This window comes from Nymphalis io, chromosome 18 (genome assembly GCF_905147045.1).
Source record: "Nymphalis io chromosome 18, ilAglIoxx1.1, whole genome shotgun sequence".
Taxonomy (NCBI): domain Eukaryota; kingdom Metazoa; phylum Arthropoda; class Insecta; order Lepidoptera; family Nymphalidae; genus Nymphalis; species Nymphalis io.
In genome coordinates, this window is record NC_065905.1 from 712886 (window position 1) to 730490 (window position 17605).

The 17605-nt window shown below is 36.9% G+C and overlaps 1 protein-coding gene across 3 annotated transcripts in view; it reads right to left on the reverse strand.

Moving 5' to 3' along the window:
- The window catches only part of LOC126775249 (nucleoside-diphosphatase uda-1), a 22129-nt gene continuing 4524 nt past the window's right edge, over positions 1-17605 (reverse strand). For 2 of the 3 annotated variants that reach the window (XM_050497048.1, XM_050497047.1), the window contains exons 3-11: positions 10379-10522; positions 10097-10185; positions 9588-9751; positions 7373-7464; positions 6487-6643; positions 5245-5394; positions 3404-3576; positions 3176-3339; positions 1-2761 (exon numbers count right to left, since the gene is read on the reverse strand). In XM_050497048.1, the coding sequence (XP_050353005.1) occupies positions 2666-2761; positions 3176-3339; positions 3404-3576; positions 5245-5394; positions 6487-6643; positions 7373-7464; positions 9588-9751; positions 10097-10185; positions 10379-10522 (1229 nt within the window). In that variant the 3' untranslated portion in view covers positions 1-2665. Of the gene's footprint in view, positions 2762-3175; positions 3340-3403; positions 3577-5244; positions 5395-6486; positions 6644-7372; positions 7465-9587; positions 9752-10096; positions 10186-10378; positions 10523-15954; positions 16304-17605 lie in introns of those variants that run through there. The other variant, XM_050497050.1, reaches the window with a different exon arrangement.

Below are 17605 nucleotides of genomic sequence, written 5' to 3' on the forward strand. Positions count from 1 at the left end.
CAATTTCAAATCCAACATTTATTAAATTTTGTACAATTCACATCAACACCAATTCACTAAATACATTTACAATACATAGACGGTGCAATGAAAGCGAATGCAAAAATTCTTATATAATGCGTCCAAAATTGAAAGATACAATAAACGTCATAAAATATTTCAATAACAATTCGTTATCATATCATTTTTAAAAACAACGCGTACAAATATTTTACGAACAAGAATACAACCAAATTGAGTAGGTTCAATCGTTTTTAGAAGACTTCATGTAAAACTTTACCTGTATATTTAATTCTATCAAATTTTATTTGTATGAATACATGATTTAAATAAAGACTTCGTTAAAAGAGTTTTTACACATAATAACTTATATTTACTGTCATTACTGACATAATATAACAGCATGACAATGCCTGACTATTGCTTTTACAATGCTATTTTTTTTTTATTTTTCTTGTCGAAGATCGAATGTCCGACATCTGTATGTCTCATGTAGCTAAGATATTAAGCCAAACAGTAATTCGCGAACCCGTTAATATCATAATTATTGCTTTTTAAAATCGTTCAAGTTGGTTTCACCATACTACTACTACATACTATTTTCATAATAATTAAATTATTCAAATATAAATCTTTTTAGATGCATTAATTTTCAATAAACGTATGAGTGAAGTATTAAAATTAAATTAAAAAAGTATGAATATATGAATACATTTTATTCCTTTAATTTTATTACTTTATATTTTATACACAATTTTAAAGAAATAATTCATCAATGCGTAAAACTGAATGATTTTTGTAAAATAATTTAATCCTATAAAAACAAATTTGTTATCTGTGAATTCAAATTTCAAAACAATATAAGTCAGAAATTTCTCGATGAGTATGACACTGATATTTTGAATAAATTTCTTGGTCAAGACTTCCGATCTTTAAGGCAGTTCTGTGTTATATATAACAGTCGATAGTGCAGAGAAAAAAAAGTTTTAATTAAAATAAAAAACTACATAATTATGTATATAATGTATATGAGAATGAATAACGTGAATTCTTCTATCTAGATATATTTAAAGAATATATAATACTATATAGTAATACAATATATATAACATACGTATCTATATTCTGAACTTAATTATATAATAAATTTACTCAATCGACATAACGATTTTTTAACCTGCATTAACATTTGATACAACATCATGCATCTCGTTCTTTCGTTTACTATTCATATCTTTTGTTTCACTCGCACACAGATTTTTTATTGCGAGAATTAATAAAAATAAACACATAAATGTATGTATCATATACATAATACTATTATATCAACTTCGAAAATTTTCGTATATTTTTTTTTTTTTTCATATAAAATGAGTAATAAATCTTAATGAACTCGGAAGGTTTAATAACCTTTGTCATTGCGATTTCCAAACGCGATAATAAGTGTGTTTTAATTCGATGGAAGATTTTTTTACAAAAAACAGCCTTTTGTATAGATATCAGCTTTATCAGTCGAAGTTTAATGATTCCATATTTAAAATACATTTACTTATTAGGAAGCGAATTGTTATGTCATTAAATGCAAGTTATGGCTTGATATTTTCATTCATTATATATTTATAATGTTCATGTGAAAACAATCATTATTCATTGACATTAAATTAGATAATAAATCTGTATAAGAATTACAAAAATGGATTACGTAAAATTATGATTATCGTTATTTAAATATGTCAACACCAGACCTCTGATGGAGTTCTAGAAAGTTCTTAGATCGATATCGATCGATAGGACATTCCATAAATTTTATTCAAAAGAAAATCACACGAATACACAACCGTAGAAAGTAAACGTCTTTAGGAATTGCATTTGTAAAATTGTAAATAAAAAATAGTTATACGGTAAATTATTATAAGCTAAATCTCACTGTCAAATTCAGGCACCATAGTGGTATTATTCATCTCCAATATCGATTAATCATAAATAAATTATTCGAATAATCGGTATTTATAATCGAAATATTATATAATTTGTCTATACGATTCGTAAGTAATTTGAATCAATATTAATTCACTTATTCAACAATACTGGATTCTTGTGAAATTGAATATATATATATAACTATATATATAACCACAACGTATATAAATTTTCTGCAATTCAAATTGTAAAATATAATGTTTTATTTTTCATTAAACTAATAACTTTTTTTTTACAATAGAGTACAAATTAGAAAATTTTCAAAACTTGTATACTACAGATACGTTTATTGCTTTTCATTTATTATTGTTCGTAGCAACGATTACATAAATCTGACGTACCTGGCATAAATTTAATTTATTTGTTTAACAGAGGCACAGATAATTACAAACTTCTTAATACTTAGTATAGAACAAACAATAATATATATGTTTAACTGGAATAAAAAAAATGATATAAATATCATCTTAATTATACCGTCAAAAATAGCTGTGCGTGTGATATATAAAACAAGATGGCCGCAATAAACAAAACTTTAAACGTTAAAATAAAAAAATAATTCCTGGATTTCTTTTTCATATAAGTTTTATAAAAGGAGAAATTTGCAATGAGCTCATATAAAATATCAAGTAGCAAAATATCGTGTGAATGTTTCATTTAAAACGAGAAAATGAACGTTCGCTCGTTACGCGGCCGACGCGCTGGTCATCCTGTTCATTATGGTTGTGTACGCGAGACCCAGCGCCCACGACACTTCGTGCCCGTTCAATTTTTTGTACAACTGGAAATAATTTCGGTACATCGAGTCAGCTTTTCTACTTCTATGGACCTCTATCAAAAATGCCATATAGCAAGCGCGTATGTCTTCGTACTATTAACATCGGATGTTGGTCCAATTATTTGATGAGCCCGAATCAATAGCAGCTTAAGTATTATTTACTAGAATATTAAACCACTCAAGAAACGTCTCCGAGTTATTTTGTTTCAGTTAGTGTTTTTAATATTTTCATTACTACAATTGAAAGAACTAACATAATGGGACGCTTGGCGCAAAATCAATTAAGACGATCCCAGGTGTATTCATCTGTGTCGGTTATTCTCAATATAGAAATATGTACGCAACGGACATAAACCTATTACTACACAAAACAACGGCTCACGCCTCGATCAACGAGGACGGCGCCCGCGGACTCACCGATATGGGCTCCGCGTCGCGGATCTTGTAGACGTCCTGCAGCAGCGTGAGCACGTACACCAGGTCGACGCACGCCCACGGCTGCTCCACGTTGGACGCCGAGCACGCGCGCAGCGCCGCCGCGCGGTACTGCGCCGGCGACACCGAGCCGCCGCGCATCACGTCTGCGCACACACACGTAGAGCCGGCGGAGGGGTTAGGCGGACGAGCTAATCCGTAGGTACGTACCGATGAGGCCGGCGTCGGCCGCCACGTCGTACAGGTAGCTCATGGCGGCGACGGCGCCGCCGGGCGCGCCGGGCGGCGGCGCGCCCGCCGTGCGCGACACGTAGCGCCGCGCCGCGCCGTGGCAGCGCGCGAACACCGCCTCGCGCTTGGCGCCGTCCGCGCGCGCCGCGCCGCTGCCGGCACGCGCACCCGTCACACTCGCGCACGTGTGTACCGGTGTGTACCGCTGACACCGGTACACACCGGTACACACCGGTACACACCGGTACTAATCGACAATGTAAGTGACCATCCCAATTCGACTGTCACTTTCCTAAACATTTACTGGTTTTACTCGTATTATGTAGACCAGGAGAGTATTAACAGACTGATTATATTATTATTAAGAGCTCATTTCAACCGTCATTTTTTTAATAAACGATCAACTTAGATGTTCTTATTCTGAGAAACCAAAAGACTTTGAAAATTTTAACTTATTGAAAAATGAAGAACGGTTATCAGTATAGAGTATAGCGGCCTCAATTTTCTTAATTTGGACTAAGTTATTTATACAAAGTCAAAATTCCAAAGCAAATTCAACGTAAAATGGACAAATTCACTTTTTTGAGATTGAACTACAGTACTGACCAATTTGAATGGAAAATATGTAATACTTTAGTTTAAATAGTGATTTAGTCCATAGCTGCCTGAAAATAGATGTGTAATATTTTTTATCCGGTTTAAATATATCTGGTATAAGTAAATATAAACAAACTCGATCAAAAGAATTAATCTTATTCATTAAAATACTTACCTTACATACCGTAACCGTTACAGCCTGTGAATGTCCCACTGCTGGGCTAAAAGCCTCCTCTCCTCTTTTTTTGAGGAGAAGGTTTGGAGCTTATTGCAAACAATATTATTAACCTTACATAAGCCGAGTATAATCTTCATGTTTAATTGGAGGGGTAAATGATTAAAATTCCTAATCTCCTTATTAAATTAGTAAATTCCTTAAAATGGGGATTGCTATTATTCTTAAAAAACATACTATAATAATGAACACTATTATATTATTATTATATTATAATATCTTATCCCCCCCCTCCCTTATAATAAAGTAGCTTTTGATAGTACGTTCAATAACTTTGTAGTGATAGAAAAATTAACGAACACGAAACTTTATCTATTTTTACTCTCTTCAATTAACAATCCATGTTATTAGTACTGGTACAAAATAAATAAATAATTTACGCCTTACATTGATAGCCCATAGATATTTGAATAAACCTTAGCTTTAAATATTCCATACGAAACTACTACTCCATTATATTTCATACGACCAAATAGCTTGGCTGTATTACGCACTACGAACAGTTCTAGAATAATCTATATTACTCTATAAGACAATACTATTTCACTAATCCACTACTACTGGTGGTAGGGCTTTGTGCGAGCTCGTCTGTTTAGGTACCACCCACTCATCAGATATTCTACCGCAAAACAGCAGTACTTGGGTTTGAAGGGTGTGAGCCAGTGTAATTACAGGCACAAGTATATGTGAGCGATGGTTGACATTTCTTACAATGCCAACGTCTAAGGGCATAGGTGACTACTTACAATCAGGTGGTCCATATGCTCGTCCGCCTTCCTATTCTATATAAAAAAACCAATTTCATTACAACATCCAAAACAACTTCGGCGACATTCGATTTATTTTAAATCTCGACCAATGACGTCACGTCTCCTCAAGATCATATCGGCTGCACATAACGATGCTGTTTTTCACAGAGCACATAATAACGGTTAATATTTTATGTATTTTTATCATTTCATGCACAGGTTTATGTAATATATCCTACCTGATAATATACTGCTTGTTGGCATACGTCCACTTCTCCTTCTGGACGATAGGGTCGACGCACACTGAGACGAACTCGTTCGTATTGTTGTCGTTAGCTTCGAGCCGGAATATGCCGTATCGAGCCGCTAACAGACCTAGCTTTAAATAACTGAAACGAAATATAAGTAAGTAACAGCCTGTAAATGTCACGCTGCTGGGCTAAGGCCTCCTCTCCCTTTTTTTTTTTTTTGAGGAGAAGTTTTGGAGCTTAATGCAGGTTGGTGGAATACACATGTGTCAGAATTTCGATGAAATTAGACACATGCGGGTTTCCTCACGATGTTTTCCTTCACCGAAAAGCACGAGATGAATTATAAACAGAAATTAAGCACATGAAAATTCAGAGGTGCTTGCCCGGGTTTGAACCCATTTTCATCGGTTAAGATTCACGCGTTCTTACCATTGGACCATCTCGACTTAACGAAATATAAAAATAATGATTAATCACATATTATTACTGCTCGGTAGCGATAGATGGCGTTGATTTAATCTGTCACATTCCTGAATCGCGCTGTCTAGATTCGCTACCGAGTATACATAGTATGAAAGTAATTACGATAAAGTGATCAAATAAATTTTAAATCACTTCCTTTATTACATTTACCGTTCGATCCCCCGATATTACTTCGACGTAAACAATTTGAGATTGATATTATAATTTAATTAAATTAAAAAAAATAGTTTTAGAAACATTTACTAAAGTTAGAACTAGAACGGGGGAATTGGTCACCTGATGGTAAGTGGTCACCGCCGTCTATAGACATTAACACTGTAAGAAATATTAACAACCCTTACATCACCAATTCACCCCCAACCTTTGAAACCTCAATTCAATCTCAATGTTATGTCCTTGCGCCTGTAATTACAATGGCTCACTTACTTAGTCCAGTCAGTAGGAATAAAAAAAAGACCTTTGGATTGCAAAAAATTGTGTAGTAACAATTTTGAAATAGGTCGTTAAGATTTGGACTGTGATGAAAAGTCCAAATTTTTGACCTTGAGGAGTTACTTCTGGGGCCGCCACCTTGGATGAAAGGTGCCAAAATCTGTTTGTACCTGCCGGTATACCCTCTGTTCACAAAGACAGCAATTTCCTCTGCTCACAATTCGATGCAATTTTCGTTATTGTTGAATACGTCGACGACGAAATTTCTAGAAGGTAAATTAAATCTATTCATATTAGTTATGTGTACATCCTCACCTATGTGTATACAGGGTGATGTTGGAGCCGCCGGCCGGCACCGTATACTGGTCTTCGGGCGGGTACAGCTTCTTGTCCTCTTCACTGAGCTGGTACGTGACCTGCGTGGAGCCGCCGCCCAGGTCCAGTGCAGCCATTGTCTCGCCCCCTATTAGGTCTGTAGACGAGAAAACGCAAATATACAAACAAAAGCCGAGATGGCTCAGTAGTCAGAGCTAGTGAATTTTAACCGAAGATGCGATTTGAACTTGGGCAAGCACCACCGGATTGACACAATCCGCTATGTATATCTCAAAGAATGAAAGTATATACTAGCATTATATAAAAGCGGTCAGATTAAATTCGAATAAAACAAACTAACTCCTACTCCACATAATATTTTTACAACAAAAACGAAGCATCTAAAGGTGGCTTCCAACGGTGCGTGATCTCACGGACTGTCACCGACCGACTCGCACTGACGCAACCGTGGGAAGTATTGTATGTGAAAACTCAGACACGTCCGTAGCGGTGCTGTTTATAATGCACACGTCATTCCCTCCCAATTTCAACGGCGTCCTAAGCCGAGGTCCGGCCTCACAGGAGGCACCCTTAGGACGTCCGTCTCTCTTGAGCCCCTCGTGTGGCTCCCAACATCCGGCCGAGTTTAACTCGCCCATCCCGCCCGGTGACGCTGTAGAGGCCAGTAGGGCCAACAGCAATACACAGTCCGAAAAATAAATAAATAAAAAAAAGTCCAAAGCGGTGCGCCACCTTAAGTACTCAAAAAAGTTTGATAACCAATTGTGTAAACTGGTAACACTTGCAGATATATGAACAGGATTTACATTATCACGCTACGTTCACATAAATGTTGCTAGCTTAAAAAAAATGTACATTAACTCACTATGCAGCAAGTTGACCGTGTACCAAATGAATATTCCCTCATCAGAACCTTCCATGATTTCCACGCTATTCGGACCAACATGGTATCCGGATCTGCAAATTAAAAAAAAAACTCTAATATCAAAAAAAATATTGCAATCAAAAATTGGTTAACTTTGTTTTAATTGGTCATTAATACATTAAATTAATTATATCCCGCTTATTTTACTTTATTTATTTTGGCACGCAGATTATACACGGACCGTGAAATGGGCGTCGCACGCTTGATCGCATCAATAAACATGTAAATTAGTTTTACTAATTAAAATTACCTTTATTACAAATCTTAATTATTATTTAACAAACAAAGTACGGACATAATAATTTTCATATCTCATCAATCATATAATATACGACTACAACTTTGCCGGGGTTTTCGCTTCGGATATAGAATTACTAAATATTAATATCCTTAGCTCTCTTCAAAAGTATAGGATTTTCAAAAACTTTCACGAGCTTAAGTGTTAAATTTTCTGTGTAAAAGGAACCCGTATGCACATTTTCGTGGTACTATTCCCAGTAGTTTGGACTGTACGTTGATGTCATCATCACTGGAGCAGCGTGGTGGAATAAGCTCCAAACCTTCTCAAAAAACGGAGAGGAGGCTTTAGCCCAGCAGTGGGACATTCACAGACTGTTACGGTTGATGTCAGTCAGTCAGTCAGTCAGTCAGTCAGTCAGTCAGTTATTCTTTTATATACATATATTATCCGAGATGGCCCAGTGGTAAGAACGTGATCCGATGATCGTGGGTTCAAACCCGGGCAAGCAACACTGAATTTTCATGTGCTTAAGTCGCTATTATAATTCATCTCGTGATATACGGTGAAGGAAAACATAGCGAGGAAACCTACGTGTGTCTGATTTCACTGAAATTCTGCCAAAGGTGTATTCCACGCGCATTGGAGCAGCGTGGTGAAATAAGTTACATACCTCAAAAAGGGAGAGGAGGCCTTAGCCCAGCAGTGGGACATTCACAGGCTGTTACTGTATATATTATAAACGCATCGATAAAAAAGATTAAATTATAAATATCACGAATTCTCGTCCGTTCATCTCGACATAATCTGCACGCCAAACTGTTGATAGCATTTAAAATTATTTATATTGTAAGATGACGATTTATAAGTGCTCGTTGATTAACGTACATTATTGTTTTCGATTTTTGTGAAAATCTATAATTATCTTAAAAATGCAAAAGTCTGTTCATCTGCTTTGCTTTCACGGCTAAACCAGCTGAGCTGAACTATATGAAATTCTATATGAAGCATGTTCGAACCTTAAAGAAGGATATAGGCTACGTTTTTTACGCCTAAGCATCTATACAATACCAAAACGCGAGCAAAGCCGCTGCCGAAGATTAGTACATAATAAAATCTTTCTATTGTAAGTAAAAGTGTATGAGGTCATGTCTATATAATTATATTATTCTTAAATACTGTCACGGAAAAGTGTTTTGTATTACATATGTTTTATGGTTTTAAATAATATTCTAGTTTTATGTATGAAATTAATGGCTGACTTATATCATTGTAGTATAAACAATTAACATAAACGCATTGTACTAGACAAGTAATACGATCGTTACGAGTTACACGTGATCCCCAACCGAAGGTCACAAGATCGGGACCTTTGGATCTCGGAATTTATTTATAATTTATCACTGTCGGCGGTTAAGGAAAAGATATCGAGTAAGTTTATAGTATCGGAACTGCGTTAGTTAAGACTAGTTTAACGCCGGAGATTCTAAGGTCCTGGGTCTCTAGGTTGAGTCAAGTTATTGAGATTTCTATCGAGAAAGTCCCAGTTTGGAAATGTTACCCTTGTGCCTCGAAAAGCACGTAGTATTTGTTCATGCATTCAAACTTAAACCGATCGTGACAGTTGCTGTCCCATCGGACTATAAAGTGTGAAGAAAGAAAGTGTATTTGTATTTGCACACACACTTGTGCACTACGAGTCCTTTGCCGTTGGCCAGTCTATCTTGAAAATCTTGTTTAAAAACTTATACAGCAAATCCTCTCAGAGGTGCTACTCTGTCATACCTACTAGTAAAATCATTTCTTGAATATAGCATCGGGCCGTATACTACGGTGCCGAACGAGGTAGCTAAAGTACTGCAGTTAAAAATGCGAGAATATAGTACATAATATGTATAGTATACATAAGTAACTGACTTGGATATGGCCTTGGAGACCTCGTCGATGAGCAGCTGCGCCTTCAGCGGCGGCAGCAGGCGCAGGCCGGCCGTGGCGCGCACGAGCAGCGGCGTGTCGCCGCGCCGCGCCGCCGGCACCACGCGCCCCGCCTGCCGCACCAGCCGCAGCACCGACTCCGCGCCCTGCCATACACCCATCACACTCCTGACGCAAACTTCCGAGCCGCGATGAACCATTCGTGAAAGCCCGTGATAGCACTGAATTTTCACTGTGCTAAATTTGAATTTATAATTCATTTCGTGCTCAGCGATGAGAGAAAGCATCGTGAGAAAACTCGCATCGATCGGTGGACGGTCTGCCACGTGTGTACTCCATTAACCATGGAGCACCGTGGTGGCTCCCGACATTCCCATTAAAGGAGAGGAAGGTTTTTCCATTCGGAGACTTCCTATACGTCAAAGTTAGATATGCCTCAGTAAGTATCTGTATTACAAAATTAAATATGGCAGTTCTATTAATGATTATACCTTTTCAGGGTCATCTACGTAGGATGACAAGCCCGGCTTTATCTCTTGCCAGAGTTCATCCACTAAATCCAAATTTGGTTGTCCGAATACTGGAAATATCATCATTAGAATTGGTTGATTTTCATGAAGAATTTATAAATTTAAATAATTCGTAGAGCAAATTAGTAAAGCAAATAACCTTCCCAGATAGACTCAAAACCATATAAATATATTATGACAAAAATCTTTTTAGTACTATTAAAATACAATACTCGTACAATATGAAATAATAAAAATCCTTACCTGTGAAAGGTACTCTAAATCTATAAGCCAGTACCCTGGTCCCTGAAGACCCTGCGTCTATGATCACCGCATGGTGATAAACGCTCTCGTATCCAAGACTCTTTGCCAGGCCATCGAACCACTGTGCCTGCCCAGCGAAAATTCCTAAAAAAACGACATTCGTTTAATAACTACCGTGTCCTATATTATATTTACCATTAGAGCGACATTACACGACATATCATATTAGGTCACCCAAGATCCTGGGCTAATGCTCCGGGGCAAATAGCTCGGCTCCAAGTTTTCTAAGTTGGCACTTTGACAGTAAAGTTACAAAGCTCTTGCTTCGGAATCTATTTAAGGCCATTAATCTCACTAACACACTCAGCTCACACATACACACATGACAAACTAAGTTAGTTCTTCTCAGGTCTGAGGTGTTTATTTCCGAAACGGGGGTAGATTTTTGACAATTCAAAAAAAAAGAGTGACGCTTCTATATTCAAATAAATTTCGACATTGACTTCGACTTAGACTAATAAATAATACCTTAAACTTTTATACCGGAACTATCTATGTAACATGGAGTATGTGTATATAATTAATGTAATTATTCGATTCGCGTTAATAACATCCTTGTGTACAAATAAATCGAGCGTAAACATTTCACGGGAATTAACTTCTTGATAAATCATAGATGAAACGAATCATGAGGTGGAACAAGTTAACCCTGGAATTTATGATACATATATAAACAGTCCATGGATGTGGTTGCAATATTATTTCGTATATTAAACGACGATAGTGACGACGTAGAGGGTATCTCGTGAAAAGGGCACACTTGACTACCATCTTGGATAGGCTGGTCGAAACCAACCAGACAAGCCTACGAATCCAGAATCCCACTGAGATCAATTGACAACAACGAGAAAAACAACTGCCACACAACAATTTTTAATTTAAAAATTTAGATTGTGATGCTGCCTGAAAATAAAAACATGTAGGCACATAAAACTATCAAATTATAAACTGATAGAAATATACAACGAAGACACAGCATATCTGTGAAGACTGAAAGACAAAGCGAAATAAATTATATATGAGAGTAGAGTCTGATTGGCTGAAAAACAGATTAAATTATATTATATAGACTTTTAAAATTCAATCAAGGCCTTATTTTTTAATTTTTTTTTATAGAATAGGACGGCGGACGAGCATATGGGTCACCTAATGGTAAGTGGTCACCAAACGCCCTTAGACATTCGCATTGTAAGAAATACCTGCCACCTACAATACCTTCATGTGGCCATACGATGCCTGACATTAAAATCAGGCAACGTGATGTGCGTGCGGAGCTGCAATCACTTGATGTACGGAAAGCTAGCGGTCCCGATGGAATACCAGCCATAGTGCTGAAGAAGTGCGCAGCGGAGCTGTCTCCTGTGTTAACGCGCCTGTTCCAACTTTCTCTCCCTTCGGGATGTGTGCCGGAGGCTTGGAGAAGAGCTAATGTGCAAGCGGTTCCCAAAAAAGGGGATCGGTCTGACCCGGCAAATTATCGGCCAATAGCTATCACCTCAGTACTTTGTAAGGTGATGGAACGGATTCTAAACAACCAACTGATCCATTACCTAGAAGATCACTGTTTAATTAATGATCGTCAATACGGGTTTTGACCAAAACGGTCCACAGGTGATCTTCTAGCGTACGTAACACACCTCTGGGGTGAAGCTGACAAGCATGAAGAATCGTTGGCTGACAGCCTCGATATCTACAAGGCTTTCGACAGGGTCTGGCACAGAAGTCTTCTCTCCAAGCTGCCGGCATATGGTCTGCCTGCTCAGCTATGCACCTGGATTGCCAGCTTCCTACACAAGCGTAGCCTTCGTATTTTAGTTGATGGTTGCGCTTCACAATTCTATGTAGTGAATGCTGGGGTCCCCCAGGGATCTGTGCTATCTCCCACACTCTTTCTTTTGCATATCAATGATATGTTCTCTCTTGGGAACATACATTGCTATGCAGACGATAGTACAGTGCATGGTGGATACCACGGACGCGCAGTGGCTGGGCGGAAATTGAGGAGAGGCGGAAGGATCTTGTCATTGAACTCGATAGGACGTTAGAGCTCATCGCCAAATGGGGCTCTGATAATCTTGTTGAGTTTAATGCCAAGAAAACACAGGTATGCGCTCTCACGGCGAAAAAGTCAACATTTTCCCCTCTTCCCTCCCTCTGTGGTACTCCGCTGGTGATGCAAAGCAAAATCGCCATGCTGGGGATTGACGTTCGCTGCGACCTTAGTCCAAAGGATTACATCGAGGCTGTTATAAAAACAGCTTCACGGAAACTCGGAGTTCTGAACAAGGTGCGGCGCTTTTTCACGCCACAACAACTGTGCCTGATGTACATAACACAGGTACGGTCTTGCGTGGAATATTGCTCGCACCTTTGGGATGGCTCCGCTAAGTACCTACTTGAGGCCTTGGACCGGTTGCAGCGACGTGCCGTACGCATTATTGGCGACGTAAAGGTCACAAACACCCTTGAACCTTTACAATTGCGTCGTGAGATAGCAGCACTGAGCGCTTTCTATCGACTGTATCACGGCTAGTGCTCTGAGGAATTATTCTCTCTAATTCCTGCTTCCCCCTTCCTTCTTAAGTCCACGCGAGCTGGTTCTCGATGTCACCGACTAACTGTGACATCAATTCCATCGCGAACAAAGAAATTTGGCAACTCCTTTCTTTGTCGCACTTCCAAAAAATGGAATTCCTTACCAGCTCACGTGTTCCCCTCCTCTTACAACCCGGGTTCCTTCAAACGAGGCGTGAAGAGGCATCTTGCGGGCCGGCAAGGCGAAGGTGGCTAGTGCAGAACGTTTTTCCCGTCTGTACTGGCCGTCGTCGCGTTTGGACTCTACTACCACTTACCATCAGGTGGAGTAGAGTCATTTGCCCTCCCGGCGAATATAAAAAAAAAAAAATGTCAACCATCGCTTACATAGCCAGCCAATGCGCCTACAACCTTGGGAACTAAAATTTTATGTCCCTTGTGCTTATAATTACACTGGCTCACGCAAACCGGAACACAACAATATCAAGTACTGCTGTTTTGCGGTAGAATATCTGATGAGTGAAAATGATTTTATGATTCAGTTTTTAACACCCTATTTCTTCAACTTCATCTATTCGTTTTCATACATACTATAAATACTAAGGGTAATCATAAACTCGTTGGATCTATTACCGAGCTATACATGGATAGGATTTTTTTCGTAACAATATTAAATGTAAAAAAAATGATAAGGAACGTTCATGTGCTTTTATATTACAAAAAAGGAATACATATTTTATCACCTCCAAACATTTTTAATAACTTATTTATTGTAATTTATTTAATTGTAAAGTTAATCGTAAAAATAAAAAAGGCTGTTTCGTTCGCAGTTTTTTAAATCTGAGGTATTTCTTTCCGAACAACTTATTTTTGTCTAATTGCGAAGAATCGTACTTTCGACTTTACTGTTGAATATCCGTATAAGAAAATGTATATATAAATATATATATATATATGGAATAGGAAGGCGGACGATCATATGGGCCACCTGGTGGTAAGTGGTCACCAACGCCCATAGACATTGGCATTGTAAGAAATGTTAACCATCGCTTACATCACCAATGCGCCACCAACCTTGGGAGCTATGATTTTATGTCCCTTGTGCCTGTAATTACACTGGCTCACTCACCCTGCAAACCGGAACACAACAATACCAAGTACTGCTGTTTTGCGGTAGAATATCTGATGAGTGGGTGGTACCTACCCAGACGAGCTTGCACAAAGCCCTACCACCGAAAGAAATATAATTAACTTCGTATGATATTTAAATGATAATTATTGTAAATAACGATAAGTAATAATAAAAACTAGGCGTTCATTGTTGTATATGTAATCTAATTTTTAATGAATTGCGAATAAAATTAAAGAATATTGTGACATTATATCGAATTGATTACATCGTTGTTTTTATTTTAATTGTATTTTAATAATTTTATGTTCACAAATTTACATTTTATTTATTTAGTCAATCACGCGGAATCTGCTCCATTGATTCGAATGAATCTATCTGCGAGCACATCCGCCCTTTAACTTTATACAGATATTCACTGAGCATGTAAACGTTCTTATACAAACGATACAAAGTCTATTCCGTTATCTGAATCCAATATCTCATAGCCGACTATATTATATATGTAGTTAGATGAAGTGTAAGCACTATGAGATTTTTCGCCTATTTCTTTTTGTCATCTTTCAATTAAGTCATGTATTAAAGCACTGCACTCATATAATTTTTGAATAAAACTACAGAATATGTCCTGCTGGTCAGATGGCTTTATATATCTCAAATGTTTTAAATAGTCCAAGCGTTATGTAGGTAAGTATATAACTATAGCGCGATTCAAAATACAAATAAATGTCGACACAATGGACCGGTTTGTGTGGATGGTAGATACTTACTTTTCAAGCCGAAGGTTGTGAGTTCGATTCCCACACAGGACGGACATTTGTGTGCTTGAACATGTTTGTTTGTCCTGAGTCTGGGTGTAATTATCTATCTATATAAGTATATAATATATACATATTTACTAAAGAAAAGTAGTATATGTATTATATCAGTTGTCTGGTTTCCATATTACGAGCTCTGCTAAGTTTGGGATCAGATGGCCGTGTGTGAATGACGTCCCACGATATTATTATTATTATAATGTGACTTGATCTTGAAAAAGAATATTTGCATTGCATTGGTCGTGTTTATCGAAACGATTACAACGCAATTATTTATTCGATTATTTCAATTTTTTTTCTTACAAAAAAAAAGTCTAGATGCTAAGTATTTTTCGTAACGCATAGACTTTAGACGAATGTTAAGTAGCCTGTAAATATCCCATTTGCTGGCAAAAACATTCCTCTTCTCTACGGAAGTTTAGAGCTTACCACGCCGCGCTACTACAATTCCGTTTGGCGGATAAACCATTATAATTATGTTTAAATATATATCATTGGCACACAACACATATATTCAAAAATAGTACGGCCTCAATCAGTTTTATAATAGAGAACATTTATAATGCTAACAATTGAATTCTGAATCATTGCATTTATCACACCAACAAAATTATACATAATAAAAGAGATTTTTTTTTAGCAATGTCGTCATGGAATTTGGAATGTACCATTATTATTTTTGTTTACATAAACGTTATAATTTATTATCTTTTTGGTATATTTTATTAAATGCGCCGTAATGGTTCCTAAACGACTCCGAGATCAAACCAGGGAAAGTATCGCTGAACTTTCATATATAAATTAATTTGTGTTTGTAATTCATCTCGTGCTCAGCTGTGAAGGAAAAGATCGTGAGGAAACCTGCAAGTGGCTGTTGAAAATCAAAAAGAGAGGTCATAGCCCAACAGTGGGTCACTTGACATTTCATAGCACATTTAAAATACTTTTTACGATAATTCTTCATACATTAATAGCAGATAATTTATATAAAAAAAATTATGCAATAATGAAAATATTTAATGCAATTTAATTACCTGTTATTAAAATCAGTAATGTCAGCACCGTTGTTCCGTTTGACATTATTTATGGCGCGATAATTCTTAGCAGTATGTGTTATCTGTGATCACAGGATCACAACTAAAGTAAGTGGCCACCGTCCAATACATTTGTACCAATGAATCTAGACTTTGGTTTCCGTTAACTTTGAAGATTATTTAAAATAGAATGAGATGCCAATATGTTTAATATTGAATATACATGTAAACAGTTTAAATTCTGTCACTTTTTATCTCCGTCCTTGTTTCTCTTTTCTTGATTTCAATATAAATCGACCTCACCGTGCTTTAGTGTATTATAATTGAAATTAACACGTATTAAACACGCGATTTAAGACCTTATATCTATTGAGCAATAGCTGAGTTACGTTTAAAATTGCTCATTGAATTACGGCCGCTTCAGATTTGTAAAGCCACGTACATGATTGAACTAATTTAGCGAATTTTACAATTGATTAAATAAACTACTTACCTATTCGAATAAAAATAGAAAATAAAATTATAATATTTGATGAAAGGTTTAATCATGATTCAATCATTTTTATTATTATTATTTTTAAATTCTATTTACCATGACACGCCTAGATCAAAGTTCCTTAAGGATATGAAGATAATTGTTACTGAAGAACTATCCTAAATTTATTGGACAATAATAATCATATTAGACTGTTTGTGCCAAAGATCCAGTTATATTGATCTCAGTCCATTACAAAAATATATTTTACCATAAATTTTATTGAAGCTACATCTTCGTGAATTTTTCTATTTTATTTTCGCAACCGTCATCAGAACTAAAGTAAAATTGAAGCTGAAAATCCAAGTCGCAAGTCTCGTGACTTGGATTACTGACTAACTATGTAATAATAATGATGCCCTCCGAAGCGATTTCGGCCACGGCGGCCAATCTAAGGAGAGATTAGCCAACTGCACAGGAGATATCATAGTGCCCAAGTGTGTGCGCAAACACAGGTGAACTCTCTATTTCCTAACTCTCATAATCGGATGGGACGGCGATCCGACGCGACCGGAAAGAGTTCCTGCGCAGGACCAAAGGCTTTACGTGCTTTCGGAGGCACGGGAGTGTACACACTTCCAAATTACAGACTCCGGGCTGCTACTGAGAATTTTCGACAGAAAAACCCAATAACTTTTTATTGGCCCGACCTGGGATTTGATCCCAGGACCTCGGGGTCTGTAGTCTTATATCTAGCCACGAGACTAACGAGGCAGTCAACCAACTACTAACTATGTAAATGTTGACGGTACGTTTTACAAAAAAAAATTACACCTCGAATTTTATACCTTTCTATTTTCCGATGAGTCCTTAAATCAAGAAACAAAATCTTTATTTAACATGGAGGCTTATTGATTGTCAAAGATCTACCATCGCTTCGGAAAGAAATAACGGCAAGTCAATAGTTTCATTCCCAAGGTTTGCTATCATCCGTTTAATAATTAGCTTTAAACAGCTTTTAGCAAACAAACATTCTTTAAAAGTTTCTTTAATTCATCAACCGTAGGTATATACATTATGGTCAATATGGCAAATTGAAACAGACCTTAATTATTAAACCCAAAAAGATAACACCTTATGCAAAAAAAAAAAAACGAAAAAAAAAAGTGAAAATTT